We start from the raw sequence: 23,639 nt of genomic DNA on the forward strand, positions 1-23,639 counted from the left end.
TAAAACATTGGCCAACAAAACAAAACAAAACAAAACAAAAAAACCAAACCACATTGTAGGACTGAAATGGAAGAAGTCATTTATTTCTACCTTGTTTGGTAATAATAAAGCTGTGAGTCAGTGTCTGCGAAAGGCTCTTAGTAATTTTTTTCTTTTGAGTTTTATTTCTCAGACTTCATACAAATCAAAAAACCAGTTATGTTTTTAACTAATGCTCTCTTTCAGGAAATAAATCATTTTCTCTCCGTGAGTGTTTATGATGCACTTCCTTTGACAAGGCTCGAAGGGTTGAAGGATCTCCGCAGACAGCTGGCACAACATAAAGATCAGATGATGGATCTCATGAGAGCATCTCAGGGTACTGATGTCAATGACCCGGGTTATTTGTACCTATTTCTTTTGGAAAGAGCTTTGTAAACTTTGTTTTTTTTTTTTTGAGTTTTGTAAACTCTTACTCTTTGATTAATTGCCACGGACTTAGTTTAGATTCTGATCCTTTAGTTCAAACCTCTATCATTTCTCTTCTAACTGGGAAAGAGGTCATTACATGGCCTCCTCACCTTGAATGACCCTCATTTCATCCATCCCCTGCACCTCAGCCAGGGTGATTTCTCTGAACCCAAACATGATTGCATTATTCTCTTGCTTGAAAAGTTTTAATCACTTCCTGCTGCCTGAGACAGAAATTTGAGTTCCTTAGAGCCAGGCATACAGGCAATGTGTCTCTCTGCCTCCTGCTCCAACTCGTATTCATAGAAGAAACGTGTCCCACTTACAGCCTCTTAGCCATGTGTGTGCATGTAATTGTGTGCATATGTGTGTGTTTTCTGTATACACACATATTTGTATATGTGTTTCTACCTTTTTCTCATTTAAGAAAACATTCATTTTTATGTTATTTTGATTTCAGTTTAGGTTACTGTAATATTGTACTTGGAAATTTTCTCTACTTACATTTTGATTTTCATCTTGTACCCATTAATTTCATATTTCCATTGTGATTTTTTTCCAGTAACTTTAAAAACTAATATTGGGGACGCCTGGGTGGCTCAGTCGGTTAAGTGTCCGACTTCGACTCAGGTCACGCTCTCACGGTCCGTGAGTTCGAGCACCGCATCGGGCTCTGGGCTGATGGCTCGGAGCCTGGAGCCTGCTTCCGATTCTGTGTCTCCCTCTCTCTCTGCCCCTCCCCCGTTCATGCTCTGTCTCTCTCTGTCTCAAAAATAAATAAACGTTAAAAAAAAAATTAAAAAAAAATAAAATAAAAACTAATTTTGATTTTGACCACCTGAGCTCAGAGCTCGTAGCACATTTGTTCTGAGATGAGTGTTTGTGTAAAGATGAGAAACTGTATCTTTTGTTCTCGTGTGTTTGGGTCATTCATTGGTCTAGACTTCTCTTGTCCAGTAGCTGTTCATAGCTACTTAAATTTCAGTGAATTAAAGTTTAATAAAATTTAAAATTTAGTTTCTTATATCATACTAGCTCATGTCACGTTCTCAGGAGTAAGTGAGCTAGTGGCTGTTGTTGGACAGTACAGATTATGGAACATTTCTGTCATTGCAGAAAGTTCTATTGGATATTGCTGTTCTAGACTAAATGCTAGATGTTGAAGAACAAGACATGCTCCCAAGGTCTCTTTCAGGTTGATGTTGAATGACTTTTGTATTTCTTACTGTGATTTTCCTAAGGTATTGACTTATCTGTGCAACATATGAAGACATTTCTCTTTCTCTCTCTGCCAAATATTGCCAGTCATTTTTACATGGTTCTGTTTTATAAGTCGAGATCTATTCACTATATATTTTTTGACCTTCTTATGGTTTTAAAACCTTGTTTAAAAAAAAAAAACTTGATAAAAGTGTTTTAGATAATTTGATATATAAGCCTGTTGTAAAGAAATGTGTATTCTCTGGTGTAGTTGAAACTAATTTTTTTAAAACTGCTCCTAGAAAACCCACAAGATGGCATAATGGTGAAACTAATCGTCAGCTTGTTGCAGTTATGCAAGATGGCAGTGAGCCACACTGGTGAAAGAGAAGTTTTAGGTAATCTCTGGCTAAATGAATGTGAGTTTTTCTGTTTGAGTGGCCATTCCTGTTTTCACAGTCAGTAGAAGTTTGTCATTTGGGTTATTAGGGAAACGTGCAGTGCTAGCTGAGGTATAGTTCTGTCTAGTTCAGATGGCCTTAAGCAACCCTCCTTTCGTACTTTCCTTAAACATTTATAAAAGTGAAAAGTTAGCGATATACACGTGTGCAAAACCGTTCTTTTGAAAAGGCCTTGGTTATCTTTAGGAAAGTTTGAAATACCTGTTTGTAGCATTAAGTTGCAAATCATCTTTGATACATTTTGTAAATATAACTGATTAGTACTTAGTCTTTTTGTAGGACAGAAATAAGATGAGGTTTTGAGGGCTAGATGAATTAAACTCAGATATTAAAACCACATTCGGGGCATCTGGGTGGCTCAGCTAGTTGAATGTCCTACTTCAGCCCAGGTCATGATGTCACCATTCATGAGTTTGAGCCCTGCGTCAGGCTCTGTGCTGACAGCTCAGAACCTGAAGCCTACTTCAAATTCTGTGTCTCCCTCTTTCTCTTCCCCTCCCCCTCCCCCACTTACACTGTCTCTCTCCCTCTCAAACATTAAAAAAAAAAAATTAAAACCACATTCAAGTCCTATACTATTTGTAGGGTATCGTATTGTAAGATAAATGGCCACCATACATCCTGCCTAGAAGAGGTGTTTAGACTTAGTGATCCCAGGCTGGAAACACTGAATGATTGAAGTCAGCTTGAAGTTGTCATGACAGCGTTGATTCAAATAAGAAAAATGGAGGAATAAGAGGTCCTTCAGATACTATTTCCTTTCAGTGAAGCCTTCCTTCACATCTCAGGGGGAGCCTGTTATCTGGGGCACTTCTTTTTTTTTCTTTTGTAAATTTTTTATTGAAATATACCTTACATACAGAAAAGTATACAAATGATAAGTATGTAACTCGAAAACTTTTCACAAATGGAACACACCTGTGCTTTTAGCATCCAGACCAGGAAACAGAATCTTATTAACGCCCTAGAAGTTTCCTTTGACCAAGGAATTTATACCTTATCCATGGTGGCACTGTTTCTAGAGATAAACCTGATTTGCTACAGGAGCCCTAAGTGGCTTTCCTGTGTAGCATAAAATCTTAACATGGTTTTATTAAGTAGCCACAGCTCACATCATACTTAGTGGTGAGAGACTGAAAGCTTTCACCCCCACATCAGGAAAGAGACAAGGTTGCCCTCTTTCACCAGTGCTGTTCCAAGTTGTACTGGAAATTCTAGCCGGAGCAGTGGGACAAGAAGAGAAAAAGCATCCAAATTGGAAAGGGAGAGGTAGAATTGTCTCTATCCACAGATGACATCATTCTGTATCTAGAAAATGCTAGAGAATCTACAAGAAAGCTACTGTAACAGGGCCAGCAAATGAATCACAATCGCAGGATGTAAGATCCATACACAAGATTGAGTTGTGATTATGTACACCAGCAGTGAACAATCTGAAAAGAAAATTTCGTTCCATTTACCATTCTGTTCATAATAGCCTCTAAGAGAATCCGGTACCTGGGGATAAATTTAAAGAAGGAAGTGAAATACTTGTACACGATCTGTTTGTTACAAGTGAATCACCAAGGACACCCCACATTGAAGGGGAGAGGAATCAGGCTCCACCTTTGGAAAAGAGAGCTATCAAAAAAGTTGTGAACATACTTTAATAAATTCCATCACTCCTGGAAAAGAGCGTGAGGGAGTTCTCTGGCATGCAGAAACTGCTCCCTATCTTCATCTGGGTAGTGATAACACAGGTGGAAAAAAACATGTATGAATTTTCACTAAAGTAAGTGTTTCAGATTGGTGTGCTTCGTGTGTGTAATACTTAAAATTTTAACAGGCTTAAGTCTGTTGATAACGTTCATACAGTAGCTCTGTTTACACTTTCATTCTTAATACCTATATTCTGTTAATGACTTGTCTGTCCTGGATATGATTTTATATGGGAAAATACCTTTGCCCACATGGATGTATAAAGGCAGTGATACAATGTATTGCAGCTTCTTTATTCAGTCTTTGGTTAACCACTCAAATCTTGAAGAATGACAAAACATTTTATTTTTGAAGTTAGAAAAGTTGTTTTATGGAAGAACTCTAAGCTACAAGTGTACTGACAAGGAGTTTCTCTATACAGAGGCTGTTGGAAGCTGCCTGGGAGAAGTGGGTCCTATAGACTTCTCGACGATAGCTATCCAGCATAGCAGAGATACATCTTCTACCAAGGCCCTGGAGTTCTTTGAAGATAAAGAACTTCAGTGGACCTTCCTAACGCTGACCTACCTGAATAATACGCTAGTAGAAGATTGGTGAGTATTTAATGATACTTTATATCTGATAGCACCTACCTCGTCCTGTGTTCAAGGAGAATGATACTTTATATAAACAAACATCTCTCCTAACTAAACTTTTCCCCTGTAAGCTGCATACTTTTTTTTTTTTTTTTAAGTTGATTTATTTATTTTGAGAGAGAGCATGTACACGTGCCAGGGAGGAGCAGAGAGAGAGGGAGAGGGAGAATCCCTGACATGGGGCTCGAACCCACACACCATGAGATCATGACCTGAGCCGAAGTCAAGAGCTGGATGCTCAACCTACTGAGCCACCCAGGCACCCCATAAACTGCCATACTTGTAATCTCAGGTATTCTAATGAAAATTGGTGTATTTTTATTAATTCACATAATCGCTGAAACCCTGCTAGGTGCCAGGCCCTGGATTCACTGGTGAGCACACCAGACTAGGTCCATGTTAAATTCTAGTGAGAGTAGACTAGAGAAACAGTAAGAAAAGTACCAGGTGGTTCTGTACAGAACATTAAAATAGAATTGCCAAAGAGGATGCTTGGGGCCCTTGTCAAGATCACAGGTGCTGCTCTCCTCTCATTTAGAGAATTATGATCCTTTTCCAGTAAGTCCTGGAGCAGAAGCTTCCTAACTCCAACAGTCTTCAGCTTAGACAGAGTTTTCTTTTGCCCTTTTATTCATTATGCGAAACAAAAGTGCCACACATATTATCCTGACTACTGCTTTGGTGGCTATGAATTCACTTGGGCTTTCTTTCTGCACACCCCTGCCCCATTTATGTATCTGTTTATTTTTGGTGTATGTGAGCACCTCCGTTTTGGGGAGGGTGGGTTCAGAGGAGTTTTGCCCACCACCAGACACCCTTCTAAGGTAATAAGGTGTCTTACCTGTGTTTGCCCGCAACTGGCCCACCTCTGAGAGAATAAATAGCTGGCAGTAATGTCTACGTGACATGTTTTCATTGTTCATTTAATGGGCATGTATCTTTCTCTTTTCTTGTTACAATAAAAATGCTGACAGCATTTCTTTCTCAACATTTTATTTAAAAAATTTTCAAGCCTACAGAAAAGTTGAAAGAATTTTACAGCAAATACCCGTATACTCACCACCTAGATTCTACCCTTACTGTTTCACTGCTGTCTCTGCTTCATCACCTCAAGCCATCCTTCTATCCACTTAGTAATCCATCTCATCAGTCAAACTGTATTTCAAAGTGTATATGGCATAGTCGTTGAAGATGTTTCCACAGAAAATTGGCAGGCAGCATTCACTACGTGGTAATTTGGAGTTGGCTCTTCTGAAAAGGGTGGGCAAAGATATTTAATGTGACTTAAACTGTAAAGCATAAGGAACCTCTTTGTGTAAGAGGAAACAAATCATGACGTTTGAGGGCCTCCGGTCTACCAAGGGAATGTTGACCAGAGGATTCTCCCAAGAGCTGGTCCTGGAAGGCTTGTGTGAGCAAGTGTCATCCCGCTGATCACTGATGGGTGTGAGCGGGAATGAAGTGTAGGTGATAAGGGATGAAACATCCCAGACTGGGAGATAACTCCAGAGCGGGGATTAGCGTGGTGTGTCTGAGGAGCAGAAAGAAGACGATGGTGTGTTTGAAATTAAAAAGGTAGGACTAATTCTGATTAAGAAATTTGGATTATATTTGAAACATACATGAAAGCCATAGAGTTTTGAGCAGAGTAGTGTCAGGATGCAGCCTACTGTTTCACTCTGGCTTGTATGTGGCAGATGGCTTGTGGAGGGGAAACGGGAAGCCCAGTTATGGAGCAGCTGGGGTGGTCCAGAGGGGAAATGATGGTGATTCGGGTTAGGGTGGTGGGGACAGAGGGCAGGTGGAACATTACTGGAGCCAAGGTGTGTTTTTAACAGAGACCCGGCAGGACTTGCCTGTGAGTCGGGTTGGAGCAGTGAGGGAGAGGGGATGAAAGTTGAGTCCAGGTTTAGGGTTTATGCTTCCACATCTTAAATTGAGAAACCCAGGAGGAACAAGCCTTTATTTCATAGCTCATCGCCAGTTTACAGGGTCAGGCTTTTGATGTTCTTGTCCACTTATATTTTCAGCTTTCTTGTATCACATCCCTCCTTTTCCTAATATTTTGCAAAGCAAAAGGACTTTCAGGGTATTATTACAGGTTTCAGATGCCTTACCTCATGATTCTCAACTAGGTTCTGGTCAGAATACGTGTGTACTTACTGTTTGTTTAAAGTTGTTGCAGACTTGGGGCCCCTGGGTGCCTTTGTCAGCTAAATGTTCAGCTTTGGCTCAGGTCACGATCTCGTGGTTCGTGAGTTCGGGCCCCGCATCGGGCTCTGTGCTGACAGCTCAGAGCCTGGAGCCTGCTTCAGATTCTGTGTCTCCCTCTCTCTCTGCCCCTCCTCTGCTCACACACACACTCACTCCCTCTCAAAAATAAATAAACATTACAATAAAACAAATAAAATTGTTCCAGACAATAATTTTATCATTTGAGGGAAAAGCTATTCTTTTTTGCCCAAATTATTTACATCTTTTAGATAAAGCACTATCAAAGTATTGTTTTCTCAGGTGAATTTGTATTCTGTGGTTCTCATTGCCCATATTTATTAGCCATTGTTATTTCCAAGTATTTCTTTTCCTGAGTACTTTTAATTTATAGCAGTCATAATGTAAACTTTATTGTAGTCATTGAAGGGAATTGCTGCAGTGATTAATAAGTCAGGCTTACTGAAGGAATATTAAAAATTCACTGATAATTTTGGCTTTGATACTGTAGAATTTTATAGGTGTAAACTTTCCTTGTGTTAAAACTGCCTAACACAGTTGGCTTTTACAGTTTACAGTTGAACAACACAGAATTGAACTCTGCGGATCTACTTCTATGTGGATTTCTTTTGATAAACACAGCCCAGTACTCTAAATATATTTTCTCTTCCTTATGATTTTCTTAAAAACAGCTTTTTCCTAGCTTGCTTCTTTGTAGAAATACAGTATATAACACAGAACATATAAAATATATGTTAATTGACTGTTTATGTTATCAGTAAGGCTTCTGGTCAATAGCAGGTTGTTAGTGGTTAAGTGTTGGGGGAGTCAAGATTTTTATGCAAATTTTCGACTGTGGAGGGATCAGCACTCCTAACTCCTGTATTATTCAAGGGCCAACTGTAATGTAAATTTACTTAAATTTTTTATTCGAGGTTGATTCATGACCATAGTTGATATACTTTATAGGCATTTGAATTATGTATGTTTTTCAGTGTCAAAGTGCGATCAGCTGCTGTTACCTGTTTGAAAAGCATCTTAGCCACAAAGACTGGACATACTTTCTGGGAGATTTATAAGACGACAACTGATCCCATGCTGATCTATCTACAGCCTTTTAGAACATCGAGAAAAAAGGTCTGTCAAATAGTGAATGTTTATTGAATACACACTGTCTAGAACAGTTGTATGTGCTGTGAGATATGACTGTCAAGTTTCTTAAGTAGCATTATACTAACGTTTAACCTTTCTCATAAGTAATTCCAACTGTACTTCTTGAATCCAGGGGATTTGTTTTTAATTTTAGCAGTGTGGAATAGTTGAGAGATAGAAAGCTCAACTTCAGATTGACGCAGGGGATAGGAGGAGTTCTTAGTGATAGGCCTTTTTTCTTAGGAGTAGAAAACCCTTACGTTGATCCCTCGAAAGCCCTTGGTGTTGGGTGTGGTGTGTAGTGTAGGTATTGTGCCACAAGCAACAGTTTATTCCCGAAGGAAGTTAAAATAGCACCGTCCTTCGGGATAGAAGGAACATACTTAAGCATCATAAAAGCCATATATGAAAGGCCCACAGCTAACATCATCCTCACTAGGGAAAAACTTCCCCCTCTCTCCCTGGGAGAGCTTTCCCCCTGAGATCAGGAACACGACAGGGATGTCCACTCTCACCACTCTTGTTTAACGTAGTGTTGGAAGCCCTAGCATCCTCAGTCAGACAACAAAATGAAATAAAAGGCATCCAAACTGGTAAAGAAGAAGTCCAACTTTCACTTTTCACAAATGACATGATTCTCTACATGGAAAACCCAACAGACTCCACCAAAAGTCTGCTACAACTGATACATTAATTCAGCAAAGTTACAGGGTACAAAATCAATGTACAGAAATTGGTTGCATTTTTATACACCAATAATGAAGCAACGGAAAGAGAAATAAAGAAACGGATCCCATTTACAATTGCACCAAGAACCATAAAATATCTAGGAATAAATCTAACCAAAGATGTAAAAGACCTGTATGCTGAAAACCATAGAAAGGTTATGAAGGAAATTGAAGAAGACACAAATGGAAAAATATTCCACGCTTCTGGATTGGAAGAATAAATATTGTTAAAATGTCAATACTATTCAAAGCAATCTACACATTCAGTGTAATCCCAATCAAAATTGCATCAGCATTCTTCTCAAAGCTAGAAGACACAATCCTAAAATTTGTATGGAGCCCACAAAAGTCCCCAAATAGCCAAAGTAATACTGAAGAAGAAAACCAAAGCAGGAGGCATCACAATCCCAGACTTCAGCCTTTACTACAAAGCTGTAATCATCAAGACAGTATGGTATTGGCACAAAAACAGACACATAGACCAGTGGAATAGAATAGAGAACCCAGAACTCGACCCATAAATGTATGCCCAACAAATCTTTGGCAAAGCAAGAAAGAATATCCAATGACAAAAAGACAGTCTTTTTAACAAATGGTGCTGGGAGAACTGGACAGCAACATGTAGAAGAATGAAACTAGACCACTTTCTTACACCATTCACAAAAATAAACTCAAAATGGATGAAGGACCTGAATGGGAGACAGAAAACCATCAAAACCCTAGAGGAGAAAACAGACAACAACCTCTTTGACCTCAGCTGCAGCAATTTCTTACTCAACACATCTCTCCACTTGCAAGGGAATTAAAAGTGAAAATGAACTATTGGGACCTCATGAAGATAAAAAGCTGCACTGCAAAGGAAACAATCAACAAAACTAAAAGGCAACCATGGAATGGGAAAAGATATTTGCAAACAACTTATTGGATAAAGGGCTGGTATCCGAAATCTATAAAGAACTCACCAAACTCACACCTGAAAAAAAATAATCCAGTGAAGAAATGGGCAGATGACATGAATAGACGCTTTTCTAAAGAAGACATCCAAATGACCAACAGACACATGAAAAGATGCTCAACGTCATTCATCTTCAGGGAAATATAAAAGCCACACTGAGATACCACCTCACACCAGTCAGAGTGGCTAAAATGAACAAATGAGGAGACTATAGATGCTGGTGAGGATGTGGAGAAACGGGAACCCTCTTGCACTGTTGGTGGGAATGCAAACTGGTGCAGCCGCTCTGGAAAACAGTATGGAGGTTCCTCAAAAAATTGAAAATAGAACTACCCTACGACCCAGGAATAGCACTGCTAGGAATTTACCCAAGGGATACAGGAGTGCTGACGCATAGGGGCACTTGTACCCCAATGTTTATAGCAGCACTTTCAACAATAGCCAAATTATGGAAAGAGCCCAAATGTCCATCACCTGATGAGTGGATAAAGAAGAAGTGGTTTATATGTACAATGGAATACTACTTGGCAATGAGAAAGAGTGAAATCTGGCCATTTGCAGCAACGTGGATGGAACTGGAGGGTATTATGCTAAGGGAAATAAGTCAGTCAGAGAAAAGACAGAAACCATGTTTTCACTCTTAAGTGGATCCTGAGAAACTTAACAGAAGACCATGGGGGAGGGGAAGGGGAAAAAAATTACAGAGAGGGAGGAAGGCAAACCATGAAAGACTCTTAAATACTGAGAACAAAGTAAGGGCAGATGTGGGGTGGGGGAGAGGGGAAAGTGGGTGATGGTCATTGAGGAGGGCACCTGTTGGGGTGAGCACTGAGTGTTGTATGGAAACCAATTTGACAATAAATTACATAGTAAAAAAAAAAAAAACACCATCTGTAGTGAAATCTAAGATGACCTATAGATTTCTCCTTTGTCCACGGTAATAACCATTGCAAGGTTCTGAAAGTAAATACATAAGAACTCTTCCTTCTCTTTAGTCTAAACTTTCCTCTTTAGTATTTTCTTTTCATAAAGCACCTGGGAAATACACAGTAGAATTTTCACCAAATTAACTTGAGGACATATACCCATTATTGTAATAGTCTTTTTAATAGATCATCAATACAGTTTCGGTCTCAGTGAAATTACTGGTAATATAAAGTATTAATAAAACCAGTCATCTAAGCTATAAAACACTGTAGTTTTAACATTTTGAGAACTGATTTAATCTTGAAATCAGTTCTGTGTGGTGGACCCTGACTGGTTCTGTCCACAAGACAGGTGCTGCAGAGAGTTTGTGATTCATATAACACACTAGTGAGCTGAGGTTCGAACTCATGCATCCTGCTGTGTAGACCAGTAACTTTTTGGCATACCACTCTGCCATTCATGTAAACATAAATGTATTTTAATTTTAAAATGTACCCATTGCTTCCAGATTTTGTTTTAACTGTAGTTTGGTTTGGAAACAGATTCGTTTATGTCTGGATATTTGTTCTGCATAAGAAAGATAGAATGTATTTCTAATTGCCTTACTTACATGTGTTGACTGTTTTCTTTCTAGTTTTTAGAAGTACCCAGACTGGACAAAGAAAGTCCTTTAGAAGGCCTGGATGATACGAGCCTGTGGACTCCTCAAAGTGGAAATCATGACAGTTGGATAAAGAGGCTGACTTGTGCATTTTTGGATAGTGGAGGCACAAAGAGTGAAATTCTTCAATTATTAAAGCCAATGTGTGAAGTAAGATTAGTTAGTCTGACTTAATTACTCCCTTCCTACCTTTGCTGTTTTTATTTGAGCCTTCTCTTAATAGCTTTCTTGGCTGGTCACGTCCCGTTCGGCTTCTGTGTACACGATTCTGGTCTGCAGATCTGTGGTACTCGCATCATCTCCGTGGAGCGTCACCTCCATGGAGCAGTGCCCGCGCTCGGCCTTTGGGAACCCATTGCACGGGCGTGTTTAAATATTTAGCTATAACTTTGTGCGATCGGTTTCTGCTGTGGGCTAGCTACCTCCTAGATGAGCTCTAAAGGGTGCCACTAATGATAGTTAAGATACGGATGGTTGTAAATTATTTATATGAACCAAAAGTCTCCTGCTTTGTTGTTAGTTTACTTTTTTTTTTTAAGGTGTTTGTGATTCTCTTTCCCTGGTATATACTTTCTTGAGTGAGAAAAAGAACTAGGGTAGCAGTTAGCATTGCTCTTTTATTTTTGAAGGTACAGTACAGTTTATTTCAATAGAGGGTAAAGGTACATACCCAATTAAACACCAACTTTGTGTGCTTTTATCAAGTGTGCCAAACAGTACAATATCATGATGCTCTAAGGCTTCAAAAGCTGCATGATTCAATAGCAGTGTGAAAACAGAGTATCTGACTAGTTCAGACATCTGCCAGTCCAAAGTACTGATAGAGAAATGAGTATTTGGGTAAAGTGCCCTGATTGAAAGCAATTTAAAAAACGGTCCTTACTTCTACAGAAAAATTGTTGGCAGTGAATAAATTCTCACACTCTCTGCATTACTACGTAACATTTGTGCTAAGTCAGCATGGTGATAACCCTGGACACACACACACATCGCATTTCCCATTAGTGAACATATCTGAGATTTTTTATAAAGTCCTGACTTTGGGTCACAAGATAAAATATTCCAAATATACATAGAGACAACACCCCAGCTCCAAATTCCTTAAATTCTTTATTTCTAAAACTGCCATTTTGATTTGTCTTTAGTCTAAAAGGAAAAGATAAAGTGTGCATTTGGTACACATTTGTTTTGTGTGTGTAGTATGTGATGAGTAATGAAGAGAGTGCCTTGACAAACATAAGGTTGTATGCTGTTTCAGTGTACCACGGGTATTAAAGTACTTATCTATACCTTGGAGTAGATCACAAACAAGTACCCACATCATATACCCATAAATTGGAGTTTATTAAAATAATAAACATTTTAACATGACTGTTGTAGCTTTTCACTGAGTGTAGAAAATGTACAAACATCAGCTTTCCAGCTTTTTTCTTTAACTTCAATCCCCATTTTCCTTTATAACAAATTAGAAAGCTGCTTTATTTTTTCTAATTTTTTAAATGTTGATTGATTTATTTATTTATTTTAATTTTTTTTTTTAACGTTTATTTATTTTTGAGACAGAGAGAGACAGAGCGTGAACAGGGGAGGGGCAGAGAGAGAGGGAGACACAGAATCTGAAACAGGCTCCAGGCTCTGAGCTGTCAGCATAGAGCCCAATGTGGGGCTCGAACTCACGAACCATGAAATCATGGCCTGAGCCAAAGTCGGACACTTAACCGACTGAGCTATCCAGGTGCCCTGAAAGCTGCTTGTTATTAGTAACACTTGTCAACAGTGAAATTTTATTTGCTGTAGTGACCTAATAATTTCACTTGTAAGCAGTATCCTGTTTCATTGCATGCAGGTGGCCCAGGTCGGAAATGAACAGTTGTCATGTAATTGACACATATGTTTGACATAGATACTCTAGATTAGTTTGATTTGTTTAAGCACTGCCTGAAAATGTATTTTGATTGTGTTTTAGAGGTACGTTGAGTTCATGGCAGATTGATCTTTTTTTTTTTTTTTAAGTCTAATATGCCAGTAATGGATGAAAATTTTAAGTACATTATTTTCACTCAAACTCTTGATTTGATATGCTTATATATTTTAGGTGAAAACTGACTTTTGTCAGACTGTGCTTCCATACTTGATTCATGATATTTTACTCCAAGATACAAATGAATCATGGAGAACTCTGCTGTCTACACACATTCAGGGATTTTTCACTAACTGTTTCAGACACTCCTCACAAACGAGCCGATCCACAACCCCTGCAAATTTGGATTCAGGTATTCTGTTCAATTTCTAGCATTTATACTTTAAGTTCTCAGTTCTAGAGAAAGGTGGATTTGTTTGAATCCCTTCAGGATGCTTTATTGGCTTAATTCCATAGCATCTAAATACTGTTTCCTCATCTGTAGAATGGAGATGAAGGTTGTAGCCAGTTTTCAATGAGATGACATATAAAGCACCTGGGATAACACTTGATGCACAGTACTCCCTCAGGAAGTTGTGGCTCTTAATAAGGGAGCAACTAACTGAGCATTCGGTGTGTGTCAGGCACTAGGCTTGGCACGGACCTTAGCCACACAGAGAAGACGCCCTACAGTCTAGCAGTGGAAAAAGCAGGCTAATAAATGCAAGCAAATGTTAGGAGTACCATGTTGGAAAGATGATGAAATGTTCATGCTAAAGCTCTGGCCCCGACTCATTTGTTTGAAAACAACCCTTTTTATTACCAAATATTTATTGTGGAAAATAGAAATGAGCAGAAATTAAAAAATTAAGTTGCCCATAATTCCATGATCAAGGATAACAACCATTCACATGTGGTACATATCCTTGGGGTTTTTGCAAACAAAAATTAGATTATACTTCATTTGCTCACATAACCTCCTTTCTTTTCATGCTTTATAATAAGTATTTCCCATGGTAGAGCTTATAGTGGGAGAAATTCCACCGGGAACAGGAGCACTGTATTATGGGGGTATATAATACATATATATATATATATATATATACATACACACACACACATAATATATATATATGCGCATAGTTGAGGGCTTCTTCTGGGTCAGGTTTTCAAACCTAAGATTAAATAAAGGCAAAACGAATCACAAATCTGTAATGGTAACTTACTGTCTTTAACATGTGTCATTAATGTATTTTATGTGCAAACACAAAACCAGGTGCAAATTCACTTGGTGTACTGGACACCAGTGCAGTTCTAAGAGAAGGACCGATGTACGTTCTGTTTTGCTGCAACTGACTTGCTCTTCCCAGTCTTGATACAGTTCTAGTCACTTTGGCAGAAGCTGTGACTTGTCCCACTCGTTTCCCTCTTTACTGCTAAAACCTTCGACACGACTGAGGTGTCACTTAGGCTTATGTTTCACGTAGTTCTTCGTTGATAGCAATTACACCCTTACCATGTGAAATAATCTAACTATAAACGTAGACCTGGAAGCTCACTCTGTGGTCTGAGTAGATTATACGTTGTCATGTAAATGACCCAAAACATGCTTACATGAATTTTCTTCAGATTATTGGAACGAAATTCATGAAATAATTCTCGTAGAGACTTTGCAAACTAAACTGTGTCTCCTGTCCTTAACTTGGGAAATATGGTGTAAGTGATTCAATTACCAGTAAGCGTTTAAACTTTAAATATTAAAATAATTTAGAGTTCTGTTGAAGACGATTTTATTACCAACTTTAATGTAATCATTGCTTGTGATGACCTGGCAGTTCCTTATCATGAACATGATAATTGTTTTCATATTTATCCTATATACATACATGTGTATATATGTATATGTGTCCTATCACCATTCGTTGGTAGAAATCTGCCCATTTTATTTTATCTCTGTGTAAAGTGCCAGTATCTGTGACCATAAATGACAATTTAAATTTCACCTGTAGAATTCTGTTGTTTACAAGGAAAGCAAATACACATTTCCATCAGATCTGATGTCTGTAAGTCTCCCTGACCTCACTTGATTGTGTCCCGTGCACCTTGGACTCACTTCTCCAGAGTAAACTTGCCATCTTCCTCCTATCCCCTCCCCTCGGCCTCTCCGACCATGCACCTCATCAGTGAAGGGCACCCACTTAGACCTCTCTCATGTTCACCCGACTGCCAGGTCCTGCCACTTCTGTGTTATAAATCCTGCTAGTCCCTCTGTTTGTGTCTGCCCCCAGCATCCTTGCTGCTGTCAGCACAACTGAAATTCTTACAGTGAGTTCCTGTTGCAGCCACCGTAGGTGGTTGTTTCTCTTGCCTGGGACACTGTCTGCCACTCTTCCATCGGATACCCCTTTCTCTGTGAACCTTTCCTTGTTTAGATTAGGTTCCATCCTTTGTGCCTGTCCACTCTCCACTTCCCTGTCACATCCTCATCACACAGAGGCGAGACTCTCAGGCAAGCCAGTGACTTCTGTGTGCACAGAAACAGTCTCTCTTATTCAGAGTTGTATCCCAACTGCCCAGTATATAAAAGATCCTCGGTAAATATTTACTGAGCCAGTGAATTAGCCCCCTTCAGAAATAAAATATAAATTGTAATTAAATTCTCAGTTTCATTAATAAGCAGTTTCTTGTAAAAGAGTAAGAAATGCCATTAAGTTCTTATCGATTCATACTTATTAAGAACCAGTTTTATGCCAGGTGACTGCCCACCAGAAGCTTAGAGTGTAGAGGGAGACAGACGCACGCCCAGAAGGAAGGATGCCCTTAAGCAAGTCTGCCCAGACTAAGGGGAGCTGTCTTTCTTTGTCAGACTCAGAGCACTTTTTCCGATGCTGTGTGGATAAAAAGTCGCAGAGGACCATGCTTGCTGTTGTGGACTACATGAGGAGACAAAGGAGGTAATGGAGTGAACATGGCTTTTGGGGTTTGGGGACTTAGAAGGGTCACTTGTTACTGCCGGCTGCATTGTCACGTTCTCTGAGGTGGTGCTCTTTCCAAGGTGCTGTATGTACTTTGTGTGATGCTTCTATCTTCTTGAAATAACCCATATTCAGGTGGCACTTTGGTTAAATCAGGCCTGCAGCTTGGATAGGTAGGAAGTGGCGTCTTCTGTGCGTGTATGCTGGTGGCGGCAGTGGTTGACGAAGGGCGGGAAGGAGAGTAGGGGAGGAGTGCAAAATCCCTAAATGCCTTTACGTTTTCAAATGAATTCCTCTTTGTCCCCCGCATACCATCCCGCACCGCTCTTAGAAATGTTAGGGTTTCAGTATGTTTCCAATTAGAAAGTTACCGATACGCTATATTGTCGCGTAGAGATCCTTTCCTGAGACAGCCCATAAAAAGCTGTAGCTGTAGCCAGAAGCATGTTATTTCTTGGGGCTGGGAGTCCGTTTCACCTCTGAATCGTTCAATGCAGATTCGTCATCAAGGTAGAGTGGTGTTGACATTCCAGTCCTTGGAAGAGATAAGCATTCTTCACATTTAGTTTTCATTCTGAATAGGCCGTACAGAAGATTCCTTGAGAGAATATGAACAGAACAAAGGAGTGTAAAGGACCTCAATTTATGTCCGATTCTGGTGCTTAGAAGCTTTGTGATCTCTGAACTTCAGGTTCCTCAGCCACAGGGTTTGTTTTTTGGTGGTTTTGTTTTTTATTTTAGAGAGAGAGCACGTGCAAGTGAGGGAGGGGCACAGGTGGGGAGAGAGAGGGCAAGTGGGAGCAGGGGAGGAGCAGAGAGAGAGGGAGAGAGAAAATCCCAAGCAGGCTCCCCGTTCAACCGACTGAGCCACCCAGGTGCCCCTCCGTAGCTACAGTTAAGCGTCAGCTCTGTGACAGGCGCTGTATTCATCAGCCTGATACGTGTTATTTAATCATTTCAAATTCCGTGGAAGATGGCTCTTGTTCCCCGGTTTTACAAATGAGAAAATTAAACCTTCAGAATCGAAGTTGTTGAAGGTGATATATCTTGTAGTGGGTGGTCCAACCAGACTTGAACCAGGCCATATGCTGGCCTAAAACCAGTGTTGTTACCCACTACCTTGTCACATTTCATTTATAATGCTGGTTTTAAAAGAGATAGATGATTGCTTCCGATTGTGACCCACTGTTACTCCCAGAAGGTTTTTATTAAGTAACTTAGGCGAAAAAACAAAGAGAAAACGGACTGCATTAGGAAAAACATGTACTTGTGTTTTGAAGAAACAGTATTTCCATTAAATTGGCCACTTTTTAAAAAAGATTTTTGTAGGTGTTATTGGGTATTCTGTGCAGCCTACCCTTAGCCTGGAGTCCATAGACCCCTTGATGGAAGGTAGGTGTGAACCCCAAATTTGTATGAGCTCTGATGATCCGTAGCTTTCCTCAGATTCCGTACGGGGTTTGTGATCCGAAAGGGGTCAGATAGGGCTCTTCAGCCGTAGTATGTTAACATGTTTACAGCTATATGTTGGGGACATGCGGTTTTTGGCTATTTGAATCTAATTTTCTTTTTAACGCTTGCTACCATTGTGTTCTATATCAGCATACTCTTCTTTTGATATTGAAGTTAAAGAAATGGACATGACTTGATGTTAAGTTTTTCCTTAGACCTTCCTTAGGAACCGTTTTTGATGATGCTTTCTGGCTGGAGTTGAATTACCTGGAGGTTGCTAAGGTGGCTCAGTCTTGTGCTGCTCACTTTACAGCATTGCTCTACGCAGAAATTTATGCAGATAAGAAAAGCACAGATGACCAGGAGAAAAGGTAATGGAATTTAGACACTTGGCTTTTAAAATCAGTGTTGACATTGTTTCAGTAAAGGTATGTATTTTATTTTGCTCCCATTCCCCCATTTAAAAGACATTTTAGATAGAAGTTTTCTATTAAAGTGAAATAATATTTTAAAAGATATAAATAATTCTGCTCTGAAATAAAACAGATGTTTATTCCTTAAGAATTGTATAAATTCTAGATAGCAAACTCCTTATTCATCTCTCTGTTCCCCATAGCGGTAGCATTGGGAATTTAATAGAAGTGATCAATAAATAGTTTTCAGATGATTGAGTGATTGCTTGATTTTAGTGAAATTACTTTTACCACTAATCCCAGCTTGTTCAAGGTCCATTTTCCTTGTTTATTATAAAGTAATGTACTGATTTCTTTCTGTGACTCAATTACTTTCATTACTTTGCTATCTACCTGTATTTCTACCAACTTAATTAACTTTTCCTCTGAGTTAGAATTCTAATAGGAGTTGAATAGGTGTTGTCCTAGATCTTAGTGAAAAACAAGAAAGCAAGGAGGTTAAAGAGTAGAGAATGCACACTGTATTATCCCAGCTGCACTCGTGAGATCTTACTCATTTGAAGTAGCCTAGTGTTGGGGCGCCTGGGTGGTGCAGTCGGTTAAGCGTCCCACTTCAGCCAGGTCACGATCTCGCGGTCCGTGAGTTCGAGCCCCGCGTCAGGCTCTGGGCTGATGGCTCGGAGCCTGGAGCCTGTTTCCGATTCTGTGTCTCCCTCTCTCTCTGCCCCTCCCCCGTTCATGCTCTGTCTCTCTCTGTCCCAAAAATAAATAAAAAACGTTGAAAAAAAAAAAAATTGAAGTAGCCTAGTGTTTATTTTTCTTCTTAGCCTCATTCTCCCACCACAGAATCACTGCTATTACAGAATTGCAATGGCAAAGATATAATATGTTGCTATATTTCTTATGCTTGCTACTTAATGATTTCTACCTTGGACTATCCTTAAGCTGGAAACAGTGTGATTTTTAGACTGTGGAAAACCAGGAGCCAGAATTCAGATCCTCGTCCAAACATAAATAAATGAGTTACTTGGACTGATTTCTTAAGTCTTTGGTTTGGTATTTAGTTTCTCCTTTTCAAATGAAAACAAAAATCTATGATATGTAGATACTATGTATAATATGTAATTGGTTCATCATCACTATAGACTGTATGAAGACAGTTATGTTCGTTAAATATCAGTAAGAAATGGATCATTGCCCATTCTTAGAGACTTAACATTTGAGTCAGGGTCTACATACTTGGCAGTAGTAATTATGATCTGAATGTGTTTCAGTATCTTGGTTTCATTGTGTATTTCCTTCTAATTAGTATTTCTTCTAATTGGGAGTGAATACACTTGTCTAGTAGTATAATGTTCATTTATTTTTGAGAGACCGAGCATGAGTTGGGGAGGGGCTGAGAGGGAGAGGGAGGCACAGAATCCGAAGCAGGCTCCGGGCTCTGAGCCGTCAGCACACAGCCTGACATGGGGCTCCAACTCAACAACTGCGAGATCATGACCTGAGCCGAAGTCGGACTCTTAACAGACTGAGCCACCCAGGCACCACTCGTCTATGAGTGTAAATAAAATCACCTTAATTTGTAGATAGGTGATGGGATAGATTTTGGCAAACTTTTGCAGAATTGTTTAACGAGCAGGAGGCCCGGATTTTGATTTGGTTAACTTTAGGAACAAGTCCTTGACAGAGAAGGCTTGCAATTTGCTTTAACAGTTTGGTTTTGATTTTTGATTTTTTCCCCAAGTGCCTGATGGGACAGGAAGGGCAGACAGAGGGATGAGCTTGACGGAGGGTAGGGAACGCTGGTTTTCTTCAGTGACTCAGTCAGGTACCATAAAGTTTTGTTTGTTAACTTGCTCCTGAGAACATACGAGATTTCAAAGCTAGTGTCCATAATTTTTCAGAAAGAAGTGTAAAACTCCCTCAAACAGATTTAGACCAAAGGTGTTCATTCGCGACCTCGGTTATGTGAGTGTCACTGGTACTTGAGGCAGCGTCTGCCAGGTCCTGGCGGCTCTGTTTTTCCTGGATTAATTACAGCCTTAGACGGACAAAGTTACAACCTCTAGTACTGTCTCCCCTGCTCTCCAAATTTCTCCTCTGAAAACTGTCTTCTGCATGACCTGCCAATAAGGAAAATAGATGTAATAGCTACACATAAATTGGATGTTGTCGCTACTCTTCTGTCAGGCAGCAGTCTCCTCTGTCCCATCCCTCTGTCTTCCCTCCGGGAGGTGAACGTGAGCTCGTGTTTTGTGTTCATTCTTATAGGTGCTGTTTTTATCCTAGGAGTATGAATACATAAATATAGTTTAGTTTTCCTCATTTTTGAGCTTCATGACAAATTATGTGTGTGCTTTTCTAGAACTTGTTTTTCCATTCGGTATCTTTGTAAGATTCATCTATGTCGTGTGTTGCTGTGGTCAGTACTTTGTCACTGCCACTGCGTGTCCCAGCGGGGGGCGGTGCACCACGATTCGTTTCCTCCTTCCCCGGTTCAGGATCTGTGTCTAAGGGGAAAACTACTGGGCTGCAGGGGATGCAGAAGTTCAGCCTTGTCAAGATAGTGCCAGATTGTTTCTGAAAGTGGTCACAGCCGTTTGCATACTTGTCAGAAATGGAGTTGTGGGAGTGGATCCGTAGAAAGCCTTACATTTGAAGGAGGGAGCCAAACAGGAATCAATTGATAAGTAATAACAGAGGCACTCCCACTTAGGTTACTATTGATTTTATACACGGGATAATTATTGTCACCAACTTTATAGCTGACATGACTTGGGAGTTGAAATTAACTGATGGGACTGAATATCGTGTATGTACGTGCAGGGCTGAAAGCTGAGGCCTTGGGGTACCCAGATCTCTGTCTTCTTCCTGTCACTTAGTGGTTTTATAACCTTGGGTGGGTGGATCCCACCCATGCCCCTCTTTGTGAACACTTAGTATTATCACACTTCCTAATTTTTACCGATTTATCGCTTGTTATGTGGTGTCTCGGTGTGGTCTTGTGTGCCCGTGATTATTAATGAGGTTGAACTTCGGGTAAAACCCCTGACAGAACATTATAAATTGGAGAGCATTTATTTTTAAACAGGCCTGGCCCTCCCTATAAATAAGCGCAGTTTGACTTATGGCCTTCCTGTCTATGAGATTGTCATTAATATTTGATAATCATGAGAAGAATTAATATTCACAAATTTTTTCCATTCTAGGTGTGAGTCATATTACATTTTAAAGTATGAATGGTTCATTATGTTTTATCTGTGATCTTGGTTAGTTTTTCTCATTCAAGGCTATAGTGTGTGTTAGTAAGCTTCACAATAGTATATTTTCATTAAAAGATGTGCTCTTGTGACAAACAGAAGCCTTATGTTTGAAGAAGCAAGCCAAAATACAACGATTTCTAGTTTGAGTGAAAAAAGTAAAGAAGAAACTGGAATAAGTTTACAGGTAAATATTACAGAGACCTTATTATTTGTGATACTATTTATTTTGTATTATTATTTTATTATAGAGATGCTAGAGACGTCATTTGATTTTCAGACTGACGTTACTGTTTGGGCTGAGTGTCCTGTACGTAAGCTCACGGTTTGAACGTTAGGCCTCGGGGTGGACAGAGTTGAGTTCTGATCCTGACCCTGCTGCTTGTAAAATCTTGTGCAGATCACTCCCCCTTTCCAACCTTGAGTTCCTTCATCTGACACTTGGAAGTAAAACCACCTATCTCATACAGATTTTTCTGCCACAGTAGCCTGTTTCTTTTCTTTATAGAATTTAACATTTGTAATCATATATTCATTTGTTTACTTGTTTACTGTATGTCACATCGCAGGGCCGATTCCTTCTATAAATTTTTTTTAATGTTTATGTATTTAGAGAAAGAGAGAGAATCCCAAACAGGCTCCATACCGTCAGTGCAGAGCCCAACATAGGGCTCGATCCCATGAACTATGAGGTCGTGACCTGAGCTGAAACAAAGAGTTGGACACTTAACCGACTGAGCCCCCCAGGAACCCCTTCTATAAATCTCTTCATGCCTACTCCTAAGTTGGCCATTCTCGCTGAATTTCTTTGGTCGGCTCAGTCCTCTGAAATGACCGTTTCTACCTCTCCACTTGGTCTCTTCCCTTTTGCTTGTAGCTTGCCTCCTGCTTCTCGAAGAAAACCGGGGAGGTAGAGACGAAGTCCCAGCACATCTCCCCATCAAACACGAAATCCCCCTGCATCGCTCAGTGTAACCTTTCCTGTTGTTAAAGTGGAGAAACACTTTCTCCTTCTAGTCAACACAGTCCTTCCTGTGCTTCGTTGTTTATGAGTTCTTTCTCAGAGCAGTTACTCTTCACTGTGCTCTGCTCCCTCTGGACGTGTCCAGACGTTGTCACACTTCTGTTCAAGTCATTCCCCTGCAGGGGCGCGTGGCTGGCTCAGTTGGTAGAGCTCGTGACTGTTGATCTCAGGGTCATGGGATCAGGCCCCACTTTGGGCATGGAGCCTACTTAAAAATAAAGTCATTTCCGGGGTGCCTGGTTGGCTCAATTGGTTAAGCGTCCGACTTCGGCAGGTCATGATCTCGCAATCTGTGGGTTCAAGCCCTGCGTCGGGTTCTCTGCTGACAGCTCAGAGCCTGGAGCCTGCTTTGGATTCTGTGTCTCCCTGTCTGCCCCTGTCCAGCTCACTCTCTGTCTCTCTCTGTCTCTGTCTGTCTGTCTCTCTCTCTCTCTCTCTCTCTCTCAAAAATAAATAAATATTAAAAAAAATAAAAATAAGTCATTTCTCTCTTCTGTCACCCTTTCTGGCCTCTTTTTCCTTAACAGCTGGACTTGTGAAAGACTAACCTCCTCCCAGAAGCAGCACTTGCTCGTGGGCCCTGTGAACTTTGTGTTACTAGCGTGGGGGTCGCCTTCCTTTCAGCATCTTCTCTGATGTTTCACTAACCCTTAGCACCATCAGCCTCTCCTGGCGTCTTGTATGTTCTCTACTGTTGATCCCATTCTCCTTTCTCTTTTCCATTTGTGCTTTTTTGATAGTTTTACCCTCTTTTGCTGAGTTTTTGCAGTATTTTCTGTGCTAGGCTGGCTACTGCGCTAAGCTGGGTACTGAACATTCCAGCACCAAGGGCTCAATTTCACGTTCATGAATAGAAACAGTTTAATTAGAATTCAAACTGCAGGGGCGCCTGGGAGGCTCAGTCGGTTGAGTGTCCGACTTCAGCTCAGGTCATGTTCTTACAGTTCGTGGGTTTGAGCCCTGCGTTGGGCTCTGTGTTGTTGGCTCAGAGCCTGGAGCCTGCTTTGGATTCTGTCTCCCCCTCTCTCTCTGCCCCTCCCCAACTCACACTTGTGCTATCAAGAATAAATAAATAGTAACAAAAAAAAAAAAGAATTAGAATTACAGACTTATGCCAGTATCCATGAAGTTGTATTTAGTAAATATTTCCCAGAGCAAGCACCATTAAGCAGTAAAATTGCTTGATTGGTTTTCTGTGCAGAGGTTTCTAGTTTTTCCAATCTTCTGTTGTCTTTCTGTTTTCATTTTTATTTTACTGAGATGGTTTTAAACAGAATCCATTCTGTGTACATTTTACAACAAAGATTGGAGTCATCAAGCTGCTTCTTTATCCTTACTGTGTTTTACCAATTGTAACATAATTCAGTTTTGAGTTTTCTTTGAAAGAAAAGTTCATGACCTTTATTTTTACTACATTCAGTTTCCAAGAGTCAGACTTTGCAGATGTCATTTTCCTGTGTCCATTTTTAGCTGTTGATAGGATTCTTTGTTTTTATTTAAATGATTACTTATGCATGTGTTTGAAAGCCTGATAAAT

At 40.0% G+C, this 23,639-nt stretch overlaps 1 protein-coding gene across 6 annotated transcripts in view; it reads left to right on the forward strand.

The window, feature by feature from the left end:
* The window catches only part of ATM (ATM serine/threonine kinase), a 129,944-nt gene that overhangs the window by 66,660 nt on the left and 39,645 nt on the right, over window positions 1-23,639 (forward strand). For 5 of the 6 annotated variants that reach the window (XM_042906231.1, XM_042906230.1, XM_042906233.1 and 2 more), the window contains 9 exons: window positions 226-358; window positions 1,953-2,048; window positions 4,231-4,402; window positions 7,651-7,792; window positions 11,052-11,228; window positions 13,174-13,351; window positions 15,845-15,932; window positions 17,621-17,776; window positions 21,178-21,265. In XM_042906231.1, the coding sequence (XP_042762165.1) occupies window positions 226-358; window positions 1,953-2,048; window positions 4,231-4,402; window positions 7,651-7,792; window positions 11,052-11,228; window positions 13,174-13,351; window positions 15,845-15,932; window positions 17,621-17,776; window positions 21,178-21,265 (1,230 nt within the window). Of the gene's footprint in view, window positions 1-225; window positions 359-1,952; window positions 2,070-4,230; window positions 4,403-7,650; window positions 7,793-11,051; window positions 11,229-13,173; window positions 13,352-15,844; window positions 15,933-17,620; window positions 17,777-21,177; window positions 21,266-23,639 lie in introns of those variants that run through there. The other variant, XM_042906235.1, reaches the window with a different exon arrangement.

The sequence above is a fragment of the Panthera leo genome, chromosome D1, assembly GCF_018350215.1.
Source record: "Panthera leo isolate Ple1 chromosome D1, P.leo_Ple1_pat1.1, whole genome shotgun sequence".
NCBI lineage: Eukaryota > Metazoa > Chordata > Mammalia > Carnivora > Felidae > Panthera > Panthera leo.